Here is a 15,636-nt window from a genome sequence, read left to right as displayed (position 1 = left end):
GCAGTGCTGCACTGAAGCCAAGATCTATGAACAAAGACAAGATTCCACTTAGGAACATATGAACTCTTACGTATATACAGTCTGTTTTCCAATATGCCATAAATATTCATAAAATCATAGAACGGTTTGAGTTAGTAGGGACCTTAAAGATCATCCAAACCCCATCATGGGCAGGGACACCTGCCACTAGACCAGATTGCTCAAAGCTTCATCCAACCTGGCCTTGAACACTTCCAGGGACGGGGCATCTACAGCTTTTCTGGGCAACCTGTGCCCCATCCCTCACCACCCTCAGAGTGAATAATTTTTTCCTTAGATCTAATTGAAATCTACCTTCTTTCAATTTAAAGCCATTACCTCTTGTCCTATCACTACATGCCCTTGTAAAAAGCCCCTCACCAGCTTTCTTGTAGGCCCCCTTTAGGTATTGGAAGGCTGTCAGAAAGTTTCCCTCTCCTCCAGGCTGAACAACAACCCCAACTCTTTCAGCCTGTCTTCATAGGAGGGGTGCTCAAGCCCTCGCATCATCTTCATGGCCCTCCTCTGGACCTGCTGCAACTCCAGCAGCTCCATGTCCTTCTTATGTTGGGAGCCCCAGAGCTGAACGCTGTATTCCAGGTAGGGTCTCACGGGAGCAGAGTAGAGGGGCAGAATCACCTCCCTTGATCTGCTGGCCACACTTCTTTGGATGAAGCCCAGGATATGGTTGGCATTCAGTTGTAGTAACATTTTATTTCTTCTTGGAAACTTACTTCCTTAGGCTGAATAGGGTCAAGCTTTTCTACAAGCAGCTGCAACTGTTCTTGACTCATGAACGTGTAACTCTGTAATACACATTATTAAATGATCATTAGAATATTTTATTAAACTGAACAGCAGAAGATTAAAATCATCAGTCTTTCTGATACCTAATTTACTTCTAATAATTAGGACTCAACATTTATATCAATTTAACATTACAGTCAACATTCTAAATGCTTTCTGCCATTTGCCCAAAGTTAAATTTACAGCAACAAAATTCTTGCTACATATTTAGCTTTGCTCTACTTCAAAGTTTTCTGTATCTTCATAAAATCCTTTCTAAGAATTCATTCTGCAAGTAACATAGTAGTCTGGAAATGAACTGCACATTACTTGTCTCCTACAGTAAAATCACAACAAGTCAGATAACGTAGTGCTTCTGCCATTATTTTATCTTTTTTTATGCAGTACGTGCATAGGTACTTTAGGGAATCATATTCATCTCATCCAGCATATGCTGTCTAAAGGTTAGACAGCTAGTGTAAGCTTAGTACTTCAGAGTGAAAGAAAGGCAATTAATTCATTTTAGGATATATCAAAGATAGGAAGGATGAATCTTTTTCTAGGGCTGCTTCTCAATCTCGACTGACAGAAACTCAATATTTTTGCAGCACCATGCTTATTTCATAACATAGAGAGAAAACACACTGTACTTGGTTGAACGAGGAGTCACTGTCAGAACAGTTGTCTGTACAATGGCCACTCTGACGTTCGTTCTTTGTTTTACTATCCAGCTCCTTATTACGTATCCGATCTTCTTCAAACTTGTTAATCAAAGACTCTACCACAACCATCATGACGTTCTTCAAGGCATGCATCATTTCCCTGTACCTTCAAAGTAAAGATGATTTTAATATTAAAAAACACAAAAATCACTAATTAAAAAAAAAAAATCACTAACTCGTGAATAACTGAATATGGGAAAATGCTACTTAGACCTGGACTCACTGAATGAAAAATAAATGCAAACCCAAAACGAGCAACAAAGCATGTATGTACCTTAAGTGTTTCAGATAACTGTATTTTAAAAGCATAATAGAATTCCTTTTTGCCCTTCTAAAATCAGTCAGTGAAATACCACTAACATAATCCTGTTATAGAAGGTTCTTAAGAAAGAACAATGTGAATCCACCAAACGGGAGAATCTGTCCCTGAGAAAACAGGCCAGTTCTCATCCTTGTTACTATTTATGTTTGCTCAAGTTCAACATCTAATTTTTCTTCTGCTATAAGCCTTGAGCAGAACCAACAGAAGAGAACACATCATCCTGATTCAAGATCCTGAATACAGGTCATGCACACAAAATAATTTTCTTTCAACAAAACCAGGGTTTTTCTAAGTTACATAAATTGAATAATAATATTCACAAGGAAGAAATTCAAAATAAAAGCTGCTTCAGAAAAACACCCTATTGTAAAATATTTATATTTTATTTCAATTTATTTTTTACTCTAAGGCTACTATTACTTATTTTACAGTCACCAAAGATATAAATTACCATATTGTCCTTCAATATCCTCCTACTTGTCAAATTAAAAGATACAGACATATTTAGTTAACTGAAGCTTCTTCTACCAGTTTTAACGAGCACAGCAACCCTAAGGTACTGATCCTTGAAACAAAAAGACACAAACAACATAATCTGAAAAACAGTCATCGTAACATCTATTTTCTAGGTGAAAATAAAAGCCAAGTGTAGTTGATTAAGAACTGCTTTCTAACATAAATGACTGTACTCTGAAAATACAGAATGTATCACTAAGGAGTTAAATTCCTTAGTACATTTTTCTCCATAAACACCTTTAAGCATACTACCTACAACAGAAAACGAGTAATTGCAATGAACAAAACTGGAACCTTGACAGATCTTCAAATGATATCAAGACCATCACAGTGAGACCAAATAATGTTCGATCAGAGTTCAGAATGCTTGCAGACAAGTGACAAGAAAAGGACCCTAGAAAAGCATGGTTCATAAAACGTATTTTTGTGTACTTCTAAATCAGAAAACTTCTGAAAACGAACAGAATATAAAATCTTCTAGAACAGAAACATATACCATTTTTTAATTCTTTTCTTACTAAGGCCACATGGTAAATAACAGGTATCACAGTAAAATCCTGGTTCCACTAAAAAGAGAGATGAAGTTAAGATTGTGCAATAAAAAGAGTGAAAGTTCAGCTGTAGCAGTGTATAAAATCATTTTAGTGGCTGAAATATGAGAGTCAAATTTGTCATTTTTTTTCTTCCTCTGCAACACATAAAAACAACCACTGATGCTAAAATAGTGGGAGGTTGGTTGGTTGTTTTTCATTTTTCAACATTCACTATTTCAAGTGGACACTTTAAATTTGTTGTTTTCACATTGCAATAGTTTAACCTCAGTAAAGGCCTCACTGTGGCACTCTATGACAATTAAAAATAGAGAGGCAAGGACCTGATTCACTTTGATGACAAAAGTATACTGTCTGTTTTAATTAAAGAAATGATACTTTTAGAACTGCTTTAAGCATTGCAATATAGTTAGATTTTGTACAGAAATTCCAAAAACAATGTGACACACAGACTAAACTTCTGAAGTTTTACATAGTTTCTGGAAATAACAGCTGTGTATACAAAAATCCTTTTTATTAGTAGTACTGACCACTGCTTCAAAGAATCACAGCAATTATCTGCCTATGCAAATTCAAATTCCAAAGCATGAAAATTCAGTAAGAGAGCTACCAGCCTCTTAAGGCTTCTTTACTAAATAAGGCGTTCAAAGCCAATTAATCTGGACCACAGACCCTGTAATATGCTGATATGTGGTTTTGCAGATGTACTTATTTTTGGTCACCTGACAGTCTGAGTCCAAAAATCTTGGATAATTATACACAGTCGGTCCACGTACCAATTCTACATTATACAGACAGCACTGCAGAAATATCTTTGCACACTAAAATACAAGGCAAGGTAGCTTAAATTTCAATTTTTAAACTAGTCAATGAAAGCAGCTCTGACTAAACATACTACTTTGACAGGACACTTGGCTAGATCCCAAGGAAGCAATCTTAAAAAAAAAAAACATATGTATTCTAATTCATATTTTTTAAATTTTTTGAGAAAACAATATTGTCATGCAGACTCTCCATTTATATCTAAGGAAATTATCAAACTTTAATACCTGATAAAAGCATTTTTGCCTTTAGGCCAACTTCAATATCACAACCGAATTTAATTTGCAGCTAGTGAAACAGTATGAAGTAGTGATTCTTCTTTCAAATCCTACCCCTGCCCAACTCTAGTCCTAGATATCTCAAAAACTTCATAGACTTGCTACTGGTCTTTTTAGGCAATAGTTTGTCTTAGCACTGATTTTTGAAAACAAAGAATCAATTTTTTTACCCATTGGTTCAGAATATATTTTTTCAAAACAAGATCTGGAAAGGAGAAATGGAAACAAATATCAAGAAGAAACAAAAATGTGAATTATATGGATATACTCACTCTTTTGATTCACGGGTCTTTTTAGTAACATGTTGCACAAGCGTGTCATAGCCAGATACTTCACCCTGATTTTGAGCAGAAGTACATTTTTCTGTTTCTTCTTCAATCACAGATCCCACACTATTATTTATATATCGTCTAAGGTATTTCACAAACTCATAGCTGCAACAAATATACAAAATTTAAATATAACAGATTTCCTTGAGCTCACCATCAAACACTTTCAACATTACATTAACATTCGCCATCTTCTCTCCCAGCAGACCTGCTACGCTGTATGGGTTAATGACTTGCAGAGAAACAAATTTCAACAGTGTAAAAAAACACAATCAAGTTTGATTTTCTTCAATATGGTTATTATCAGCATATTCCAGGAAGAAACAATAATACCAAAGAGTTTCTAATTTCCTTTTGTGCTTCTTCTAAATGTAAAAATCTACTCAGACAAAAGGTTAAAGTTTTGAAGACAAAAATCATAGAGTATCAAGAAATCTCAAATTCAAAACTCCAAAAGAAACGTCACTGGAAGCATCCTGAACACAGCACTGTCTTACGGTATATCTATCTGATATTATTGTTTATACAGTGTAAATACAAAATGAGAGGAAACACAGAAAATTTATAAATTCCAGCATCTGCGCATGTCTAAGGCTTATGAAAGTCTGTGTCATGACAGTATGCAGAAGATCTCAGTCAAACTGACAGAGTAGCTGTCTGTGATTACACGTACAGAATGTACATGTTTAACATTTACATGTTAAACGTAAAGAAACTGGCACTTTTTGTTCGTATTATCAGATACACAAACTCGTCTAGACAAAAGAATAACCAGAGGGAGACTTCAAACAGAAGACTCCTGCTGGGTCCTCAGACTCTGTATTAGCTACAGAGTGACTCTGTATTTAGCTATTGCTAAAAAGTAGTGCTCAGAATATATAAACATTTTGTTTGTTAGTCTTCCAATTTGTATCCAGGACAAGGCAAATAGAAACACACAAAGAAGTAATCACATGTAAACAGTGTGATTGCAGCAGATGCAATCACACACAAACAGCTGTTCAAGGCCAGGCTGGATGGGGCTCTGAGTAACCTGGTCTAGTGGAAGCTGTCCCTGCCCATGGCAGGGGGCTTGGAACTAGATGATCTTTAAGGTCCCTTCCAACCCAAACCATTCTATGATTCTATGTATCATTATTCTTTCATTATGTCAAATGCACATGTGCTACTACTTTGTGTTAATCTGCATAAATATATAATGAGAAAAATTCAAATAAAGAAATCAGTTCACCATGTAGGTACAGAGTCTAAAACTATAAAATGCAAATGCATATAAAAGCAACAATAGCAGCAGCTTTTGCCTTTCTTGGATATTAAAAAAAATATCAAACTACATTCAAGACATATCAAAAAAAATAAGCACAGAAAATTGTCTTGTATCACGATACATACTTCCTCACTGGATTGCCTACCTCAAGTTTCATCAGGTATAACAGTCTTTTTTTTTTTATCTCCCACTTATTTCCATTCCTACATCACTTTTGTTCTCAATGAAAGTAACAGAAACAACATCTCAAGAAAGATGCAAACATGTTTATTTGTACTTTCATTTGTCTTCAAGGTTGGCTTTTTACTTCTGCAATAATGAAATTGCACACGACTCTCCACTGAACGAAAGCTTTCATAAAACTTTCTCCCGTTTCTTTTATGACAGTAACATTTCCAAGATACACATTTTGCAGTGACTGCTTTACTCTGAAATACACAGCAATCACATCATTATTCATGCCACTAAGTTTATGTCTGCTTGATGTCCTAGCCTTGATCTTCTGCATCATTTTTCCACCTTAAAAACATTTTGTAACAAGTAAGTATTTCAGCAATGATAGAACCACTTCTGCACATGCAGAATCAAGCACCAGGGGAAAAAAAAAGAAAATTTTTTTAAAAATGTAAGGCTTTAATTGAAGGGAAAAATACAACAGAAAACACGCTGCTTATGTCGTTAAAAATCTTGAGTTCTACTACTGCACATAAATTTTGAACTTGATTCAATTTTCCTTTTTATTAGCTTTCTGAGGATCCTGCTTCTGTCTTTTCTACATCAAAGTGGGAACAAAGGATAAAGTAAGGCCTCAAAATCTGACAAAATTACTGACGCAAAATAACCATGAGGTAGAAACAGTGCTGATCAAAATACCCAGCTGAACTAGCATCTGGAAAAACAAAAATGCAAAGTGCTAATAAAGGAGCTTGAAGCCTGGATAGATGGGGTAAGGGTCAAGGAGAAAGTTTCTTAATGGTCTTGCTAATAAATCGCCACATGACCACTCTGACCTTCCAGGAAAACCAACCTTTACTGTCATGTGTCATGAACAAGACTAGAATACCTGCAGAAATATTCCAGCATCAGAGAATGCTTGATTTCCCATTAAACATAAGTTAAAGCTTTCCTCATTAGAAGAAAGCATCTTTAAGATCCTCAGTTTTTTAACATATCAGAAAGAGTAACGGATGCTTTGGTTTCACTGTTCTAAAGGGGAAAGCTATGTATGGACTGTTTCCATCAGCTGTAGACTTAACCTCCTCATCCTGGGTATTCTCCTACTAAGTCCTCAGAATAAACACTGACAGAAGTAATTTCATTTGGTTTTTTTTGTTGTTTGAGTTTTTTTACAGTATATATCTTTCTTTAAATAAAAATGCTTTTCTTTCAAAATTACATGTAATTTTCAACTTTGATATGTTTATAACCAACATTTTTTACTTTTGTGCTTGTCACCTGGTAACCTGGTGCTCAAAATTCGCAAGACTTCCAACAAAAGTGTTAACTGATACAACTAGTAATACCGATTAAAATTGAGCTAAATACATTTTAAAGCATTTAGCATCTTCAGAAAATATAACAACATGAAAGTTTTAAAATTACAGGGAAATTTTAGATAAAGTCTAGTTCTATTTCACTTATTTTAACTTTGACAAAGCAAAGTTGAAAATTAGACAAATTTAAGAGAATGTAGATAGCACCACTTCCGAAAAAACTAGCAGGGAACCAGCTTTCTCAGAAGTAGTCAGGTCACAGAACAGGTCCTTATTAAAATGTCTTCAAGGTCATTTCAGCTTGATATTCCCTTGACTTGTCACGAATGTGTGGCCAGCAGGCCAAGGGAGGCGATTCTGCCCCTCTACTCTGCTCTCGTGAAACCCCACCTGGAATACCGCGTTCAGCTCTGGAGTCCCCAACACAAGAAGGACATGGAGCTGCTGGAGCGGGTCCAGAGGAGGGCCACGAAGATGATCCGAGGGCTGGAGCATTTCTGCTATGAAGACAGGCTGAGAGAGTTGGGGCTGTTCAGCCTGGAGAAGAGAAGGCTCCGGGGTGATCTTATAGCAGCCTTCCAGTACTTAAAGGGGGCCTACAGGAAAGCTGCAGAGGGACTTTCTGCAAAAGTCTGTAGTGACAGGACAAGGGGAAATGACTTTAAAACTGAAAGAGGGCAGATTTAGATTAGATGCAAGGAAGACATTCTTCACACTGAGGGTGGTGAGGCACTGGAACAGGTTGCCCAGAGAAGTTGTGGATGCCCCATCCCTGGAGGTGTTCAAGGCCAGGTTGGATGAGGCTTTGGGCAACCTGCTGTAGTGGAGGGTTTCCCTGCCCATGGCAGGGAGGTTGGAACTAGATGATCTTTGAGGTCCCTTCCAACCCTAACCATTCTACGGCTCTATGAAATGCATACTAAAAACCTCCCATGTAGTAAAAAAATAAACAAGATAAGAATACCATAGAAAGCAAAGAGAAGTATGGGCACCAGAAATCTAGATCACATGTAAGTGAGGTCACACTGCCAAGTCTGATTTAACAAAAGTGTGATGGGGATATATTAATTTACGATTCAAATAAAGCAGGAGAAGAATGACTACCTGGTAAGACATGCAAGGGTTGAGTAATATAAGCCAAACAGAACAATCAAATATGGAAGCAAAGTAGCCTTCTAAAAATTTATCTTATTATGAAAAACAAAACTACGTTGTCTAGCAGGTGTTAAAAATACTGCCTGGCAGCCTTCCATGAGGATTTCTTCTAGTTTCTGTTCATATGTGCAGTTATTATGCTACATGTACACATCCATCAGAGCTGGCTATGTAAAGTAGTTTTTTAAGTTTCTCTCACAAAGAGCTCATCAATTACTATTACAGCAAAAATAATATATTACCAAGGGGAGGAGGGGGACAGAAAAATGGGAAAATTAATTTTATTCTCTAAATTAGCAGATTTTGAAAGTTAATTAGTGACGGGAATTTCTAGATATATCTATAAACACATACACATTCACACAGCAATATAAATTGCAAACACTTCCCGGGAATAATATAGTTCAACACATTAAACCTCCTTCAAAATATTAAGAATAGCAAAAATATTTTTACTTGTGAAAATTCTCATCCATTTCTTCCAAATGCAAGAGAATCTCTTCTGCACATTCGACTGATGGGGCTCCAGTGATTTTTTCCTTCACACTCTGCAGCAATTGCCTAAGCATAGACTGTATCAGTGCTTCATCTTCACTTGTAAAGTGAGACATCTATATAAAGCAAATACAAGAATAACAAGCTTGTGTAGTTTTGGATTTTTTCCTCCTTTTTTAAACCCCTTAAATTGCCACTTTTTTTCCTGTTATCAACAACACAAGATTACGCTATCAAACGACATGACCACAGATAGGAAATATTTGATAGAGCTTATCTTCAGACAAACTGGAAAAAAAAAATAAAATCAACTTTAATAAACCTCCTGTTATCTTAGTACAATATTCTTAAATGACATATTGCATTAAGAAAATCCTGAATATTCCTGTTAGTTGTTGCTTGAGGACTTGTCCATCAAAAAGGCACAACACTACACCATAATTAAAAAAAGGGGGTTTTTTACAGATGCAATGACTGTATCTTGATGAGAAACCTCTACCAGTCTCTCAGCTTCTTCTCATACACTCTTACTAGCCAGTTCTGATTTTTGGATCTCTCTACTCAGAGCAGCTGCTGTGCCCACGATCGAAGGTGCTGGCAGTTTTTGCAAGCAACAGGGGCCAGGTGCAATTGTAGAATTGTTTCATTTCCCTGAGGTAATCAACTGCAATGACCTGACAGAGTCCTGCCAATTTAACACTACAGCTACTGGGAAAAACTGGGAGCAGCAGCAGTGAGAAACTGGTAACATATGTCAAACGCAGAAGACAGTGCCTTATCAGTTTCTTTTTCAAGGGTTGTAAAAAAAAAAACAAAAACAAACAAACAAAACCAACCAACCCATTTCTATCTTGATTAATTAATTAACCTAAATTCATGGCTTAAAGTTCTTCATATGCCAAGCAATACTTCCAACTCCCAGTGGCAGTTCTAGTTTACATATTTCTAGTCTATTTTAAGAAGAATTATTTAGAAACCTTTGACTTTTTTTTTTATTAAAAAAAAGGCCAATCAATGACTTTCTAGGCACCTGTGAATAAACAATATGCACACTTGGAAGAGACAATATAATAAATCACTTCTTTAGACTTTAATAATTAACAAAAAAATCAAAGCCACATAGCACCAGCTGGAGGAGGAGTTACCCTTTCTAACAGGTAACAGTTCCTTGAGTTAGCTGTTCTCTGTTTTAAGTAGCACAGTTGCTGAATGTTTTAGTTTGATCAAACATAATTCAACATTAAATGAATCACCTTACCAGAAATAGCATTAAAATAAATTAAAAAAAAAAAAAAACACAAACAAAACCCCACAGATCCCTTGTAATAATCTTAACTCCCTGATTTGCAGCTATCTCTGACAGAGTCGAGTCTCAAGATATTTAATCAAAGTCAATGCATTTTTAGGTCTATATAAACCACTCTCATAAGTCTTATATTTTCACCTTAACATTGGATAATATCCTAATCCCCTGAAAAATACTTCACTCAGTATTTCGGTATAAGTAAGCATTTTTAAAAGTGCAAGTATCTGATGCTGGTTGGCAATCAGCGCAAAGCCCCGCTCAAACTATTCATAAAGACTAATTATGTATTAAAGTTTCACCTCCAGTTTGCTTTAGAAAGTCTTACTTGCCTTATGTAATCACTAACAGAGATATTTACCTTAAAATTAATTTGTAAAGGTTTGTGGTTTGTTGTGTTTGGGGTTTTTTGTGTTTTGTTTTGGTGTGGGGTTTTTTTTTTCCCCCAGCAGGTATATTCCCCATTCAGTTTCTGGGCAAAATTTAAACGGTCGTTTCCTCCCTAAACAAACGTTCCTCAAACCCAGTTTGTGCAGTCAAGCTCATAAATCCGTTTTCCCGGCGCTGTCCGACCCGCAAAGCCCGCCCCAAATCCCGCGGGACGCTCCAGCAGCGGCCTGCCGGAGCCAGCAGTTATCCTCACACAAACCGCTGCTTGGGCAAGGCTTGGAACAACAGAAAAAAGTGATAATTTCGGCAACAAACCAATGGCAGCAGTTACAGAAACACGGGCAGCGCCAGGATTCCCACCCCCCTCTCGATTTTATCGTCGGTCATTCCAACCGCGTGCCAGTTTTCTGCAGTAACCACATTTCCAGTGACGACCCCGGTATAAAAGCAGCCTGTTTTTTTAAAAGCGTCAGGAGAAAAGGCTGAACCCGACCGGGTCGTTCACGCTGCCGCTGAAAGCACGGAGGGCTCTGCCGGGGCTCCGTGGGCGCGCCACCCGCGCCGCTCCCCCCGCGGGGCTCCGTGCGCCCTCCCCCGCCGGCCCGGCCCCACGGCCCCGCACTCCCGCCCAGCCCCCGGCTCCGGGGGCCCGCGGGTTGCGGAGAACGGCGTCGCCGTGCGCGGCCCTCGCTCCCGGCTCCCCGCCCCACGCCCCCCGGGCCGGCGGGAATCACCTCGAGGCGGCGGCTGCCCGCCCCGGCCCGGCGGCCGCGCGTGTCCCTGGGCGGCGGCCCGTAGCAACCGGCGGCGCCCGCTGCCGAGTCTCGCGGCGCCCGTAGCAACATCGCGAGAGCCTGGCGGGGCGAGGGGGGCCGCGCCGCCTCACGCCGCCGCCCGGTCCTCCCTGCCCGGGCCGGGAAGCCGCTGTTGTCGCAGGCTGTCCCAGTCTCTCCCGGTGTATCGGCCCCCGCCGGCCGTAGGCCACGGCCCCTCGCCAGCGCCCTCTGTCGCCGCAGGCTTCCCCGGCCACGGGGGCGGGAAGGGCGGCAGCCCCAGAGCTGTTCGGGCAGCGGTTTGAAGCGCGAGGCGGCCGCCTGTGCTTCACGGGGGCTCTTCGGCGCCCGCGGTCCTTCTTCACGGCGCGTCTTGGCGGTCTCTGCTTGGTCGGCCAAATTATGGTTTGCCGAGGAATGGCACCGACCTAAAAAAAAAAAATTATCTGCGCTTTCCCTTCTTCTTCAGCGCAATGATGAAGTAGCCTGCGCGCAGGCGACGGCAAGGGAAAAGCCATGGCTTGGGTAGCTGGGACACGTTTCTCAGGAAGGGTTCCCCGCCTCAGCGAACTCATGGGCCATTCAGCCGCAGCCCGCCTGGCTCTGCCCGTCCTCACCATGGGGTGTCCGGGCTCGCCTCTGGCCGGCCTCCGGCGGCCTCAGCCCTCGGGGGTGCGTGGGTTTTCCACTGAAATCGAAGGAATGCATGCGTGCTCGTACTCCCAGTTTATGTCAGCAAGGGAGCAGATTGTCCCAATAAATACAAATACAAATCCCGAGGTGTTTTCCAGTGCGCCTTAACCTTCCATCCCCTACTGGGATGGAGGCAATATTACTAAAAGAACAGAAAAGATTTTTTTCTACTCAACAAAAAATGCTTAACAGAAAACAACGAAAGCATTTTGATTTGAAATCATCTTCCATTAGCTTACTTATAACAAGCCAGAAATGAGTTACAATAAACACAGTTATGTTTGACAGTTCTTGCATGTAGAATCATAGAATCATAGAATCATAGAATGGTTAGGGTTGGAAGGGACCTCAAAGATCATCTAGTTCCAACCCCCCTGCCATGGGCAGGGAAATCCTCCACTACAGCAGGTTGCCCAAAGCCTCATCCAACCTGGCCTTGAACACCTCCAGGGATGGAGGTGTAAGGGGACACATTGTACATTTTTATCCTTTACTCCAACTTTTTCTAATGATTTTTATACTGTTAGTCGTGCTAATCTTCCATAAAAAAATGTTCCTGTAAGTGGATCAGTTGCCTCTTCAGTTAGTAGAGCTCTGCCTAATCATAGAATTACAGAATGGTTTGGATTGGAAGAGACCTCAAAGATCATCTAGTTCCAAGCCCCCTGCCATGGGCAGGGACACCTTCCACTATAGCAGGTTGCTCAAAGCTTCATCCAACCTGGCCTTCAACACTTCCAGGGATGGGGCAGCCACAGCTTCTCTGGGCAACCTGTTCCAGTGCCTCACCACCCTCAGAGGGAAGAATTTCTTCCTTAGATCGAATCTAAATCTGCCCTCTTTCAGTTTAAAGCCATTGCCCCTTGTCTTATAACTATATACCCTTGTAAAAAGCCCCTCTCCAGCTTTCCTGTAGGCCCCCTTTAGGTACTGGAAGGCTGCTATAAGATCACCACCTCCAAAACCCCTCATACAAAAATGCACTGGAAGGTCAAGCTGGTTTGAACAAATGTCTAAAGAGGCAGATCACTGGTGTTCAGGCATCTGGGCAGCAATCTTCCTTGTCAAAACCGCAGAGCTCTCTCATCGTGTAAAGCAAAAGCAGTTCGGCAGGGGCCAGGAGTTGAAAGAGTGTGTACCAGCGTTACGGTGGGGCAGAGGGAACAGCACACGCGCCTGTTCTGGTCTTGGACTGGTTCCCAGCCAGCTTGTCCGTGAACACACATGGCCTGGGGACAGCTGGCATTGCAGGGAGAGCTGGAACCTGGTGGCCATTGCAATGGTGAGACGCTCAACCAACCCCTTCTGCCACACAGGGCTCTGATCCCTTCTTCTCTACCCACACTGAAGGCATCATGTGGGCTGTGAGCGGGGATCTGCTATGGTCCCACCCAACCCTCAATCCAAAGGTTAAGCCATCATGGCTCAAAAGTCAGTCTTGCTCCATGCTTAGGATGATGGATGCTTGAGCGGGCTCCTCAGAGAAGACTCAGGTGGAAGGGGATCACTGCATTCCTGTCTGCCATCCTCAGCCTGTGGAAACCGTTTTAATTCATCTCATGCAGTGGGGGGGTGTGTTGGCAATATTTGTGCAACGGAAATCTGCTAGGCCAATCAACACAGCTAGAGGAAACAGATCAGCTTTTAAGAACACAAAATGCTTCTGCCTCCACAGAGGTTCACGTTTGCCCCTTGGTCACCTGGGTTTTCCCCCATAATGCCGGCCCAGACCCATTCCACCTGGCGCTGTCTGTCCAAAAGCAAGATGCTGTGCCCAGGCTGGTCACTTGAACCTCTCACAGTAGAACTAGTAGCATATTGGGGCCAACCATGTAAAATGTAGTATTTCTACTGAAAGTGATGATTCAGGAATTGAAACATAAACCTATCTTATTGCTAGTTCCTCAGAAACAAGATCTTAATCGGTTATAATCGAGTCTCTGTGGTACCTTTAACACTGTTCTCGTCAGTGCTTTGAAGTGAAGTGGACAGTGCTCTCAGATACCCACAAAACAAAAACTGGAGCAATTGTTTGCTGACTACTGCTTGCAAAGAATCTCGAGTAAACTCAGCAGAGTCTGTTAGCTCAGCCGTGCGCTCTCCATGTCTTCTAAGTGCACTGTTTGGAATGGGCTACAACTGACAGCAGTTTATTCTTCATCCATGCCAGGCTCTTCTTTCCCAGGCAACAGAGAGGTTTGCTTCTTTGCTGTCCCCATACCAACTGAGAAGTGATGTGCTGTGGTACAACACTTCTAATTCCTCTGTCACTGCACAAGCGCTGATTCAAGTGACAGCACCTCAATTTCATGATGGGTGTGGAATAAAGAAACTCAATATACATAACACTCAACATTCCTAGTCCTTACAGAAAGAGCCTCCACTTCAGCACACCTTTACTATCTTACAAAACACCTTATAAGACAAATTGCAGTGGTAGTAGCATCAGATAAAGATGTTCTCATGGTTCCTATGGTGCTTCTGAAATCCTTCCATTCCTTTCTACTCTCTTCCACCTTCTGTACAGCGTCCAGCTTCTTTGCCACATATTTTGCAGCAATTGGAACCTGGAGCCCTTTCTACTGAGCCAAGCTGGCAGACCTCAGGTATCATTTTGTGTGATCATTAGGGTGCATCCAGGCAGATACCTTCTGATACTGTGCTGTGATACTCCAGAGTGAGCAACACTGCTCTGAAGTGCATTATGTTTACATGGATGGATTTCAGTCACATGAAAGAGGTCACTATCACTGTGAAATTGCTCACTCAGTTTTCACACTGGTGAAATTCCACTGTCTCTTAGACCAAGGCATCCCTGTCATTGACGAAAATATTCCAGACGTTCTCTCCTGGTTGTACAAACAGGAAAACCCCTGGCTTCTAACGCTAAGTCAGGAAGATATGAGATACAAACAAGTTTTCTTAGGATTTCAACATTCATAGAAATTCACAGTGCTGACTTGTATAATTTTAGAAACTTAGAAGAAACAGCAAATGCACCAGTTCTTAGAGTGTGTAGCACATAAGTAAAGTTTCAAATTGTGAAACATTATAGGGATGTGAGTCATTTAAGTATTACAGAGAAGTTTAATTTCTATACCTGATGATTAAGAAGATTCTCTCCCCATACCTTGATTATGTCCCAAAATTTGAATTACCAGTATATTCCAAATTTCTGTACATTTATAATACTCCTGCAGTGTCTCCAATGTGGCAGTTCAGAAAGGAGGAAACTGGACAACAAATAAATCTTCTTTACAGCTAATGGTAGTAGTGGGAATATCTGGTCTTAGTGCTAATGTCATTACACTAGGGACATAATTTCTCTCCTCCCTCTCTGCTCTGTTCTACCCTGGCCTCTTCTTTTTTCCTTCATTGTAACAGTCCACAAGGCTACCCTTTTGTGGATGGCACACAAAGGTCTGGAAAGATTTTGATTTTATGTAGTTAATGCACAGCCATTAGTGTCTCCAAGAATGTTTAACTAAGACTTTCAGCAACTCAGTAGGAAGGACCTTTGTTTTAGCAAACTAAAGAGGTTGGGTTTTAATATCTGATAGAATAACTTACCATAACCAGTATGTGTGAAGATCTCACTTCATGCTTTGCCTTGGCTGATGTGCTTTTCAAAGAAGTATATACCAAAAAGCTAAAGGGGAGGAGAAACAACACTTCATAAAAAACAAACCAAAACCACTTTCCATACTCCGTTCCAGAGCTAAA

General features: G+C 40.6%; 1 protein-coding gene across 2 annotated transcripts in view; it reads right to left on the bottom strand.

Moving 5' to 3' along the window:
- The window catches only part of TBC1D32 (TBC1 domain family member 32), a 96,503-nt gene extending 87,633 nt beyond the window's left edge, over positions 1-8,870 (bottom strand). For both annotated transcript variants that reach the window (XM_086632107.1, XM_086632108.1), the window contains exons 1-4: positions 8,716-8,870; positions 4,288-4,449; positions 1,455-1,632; positions 753-824 (exon numbers count right to left, since the gene is read on the bottom strand). In XM_086632107.1, the coding sequence (XP_086488233.1) occupies positions 753-824; positions 1,455-1,632; positions 4,288-4,449; positions 8,716-8,870 (567 nt within the window). The remainder of the gene's footprint in view (positions 1-752; positions 825-1,454; positions 1,633-4,287; positions 4,450-8,715) is intronic.
- Positions 8,871-15,636: the final 6,766 nt, after the last annotated feature.

The sequence above is a fragment of the Tauraco erythrolophus genome, chromosome 2, assembly GCF_009769465.1.
Source record: "Tauraco erythrolophus isolate bTauEry1 chromosome 2, bTauEry1.pri, whole genome shotgun sequence".
NCBI lineage: Eukaryota > Metazoa > Chordata > Aves > Musophagiformes > Musophagidae > Tauraco > Tauraco erythrolophus.
Note: the sequence above shows the minus strand (reverse complement) of the source record. Positions and strands in the feature narration are given on the sequence as shown.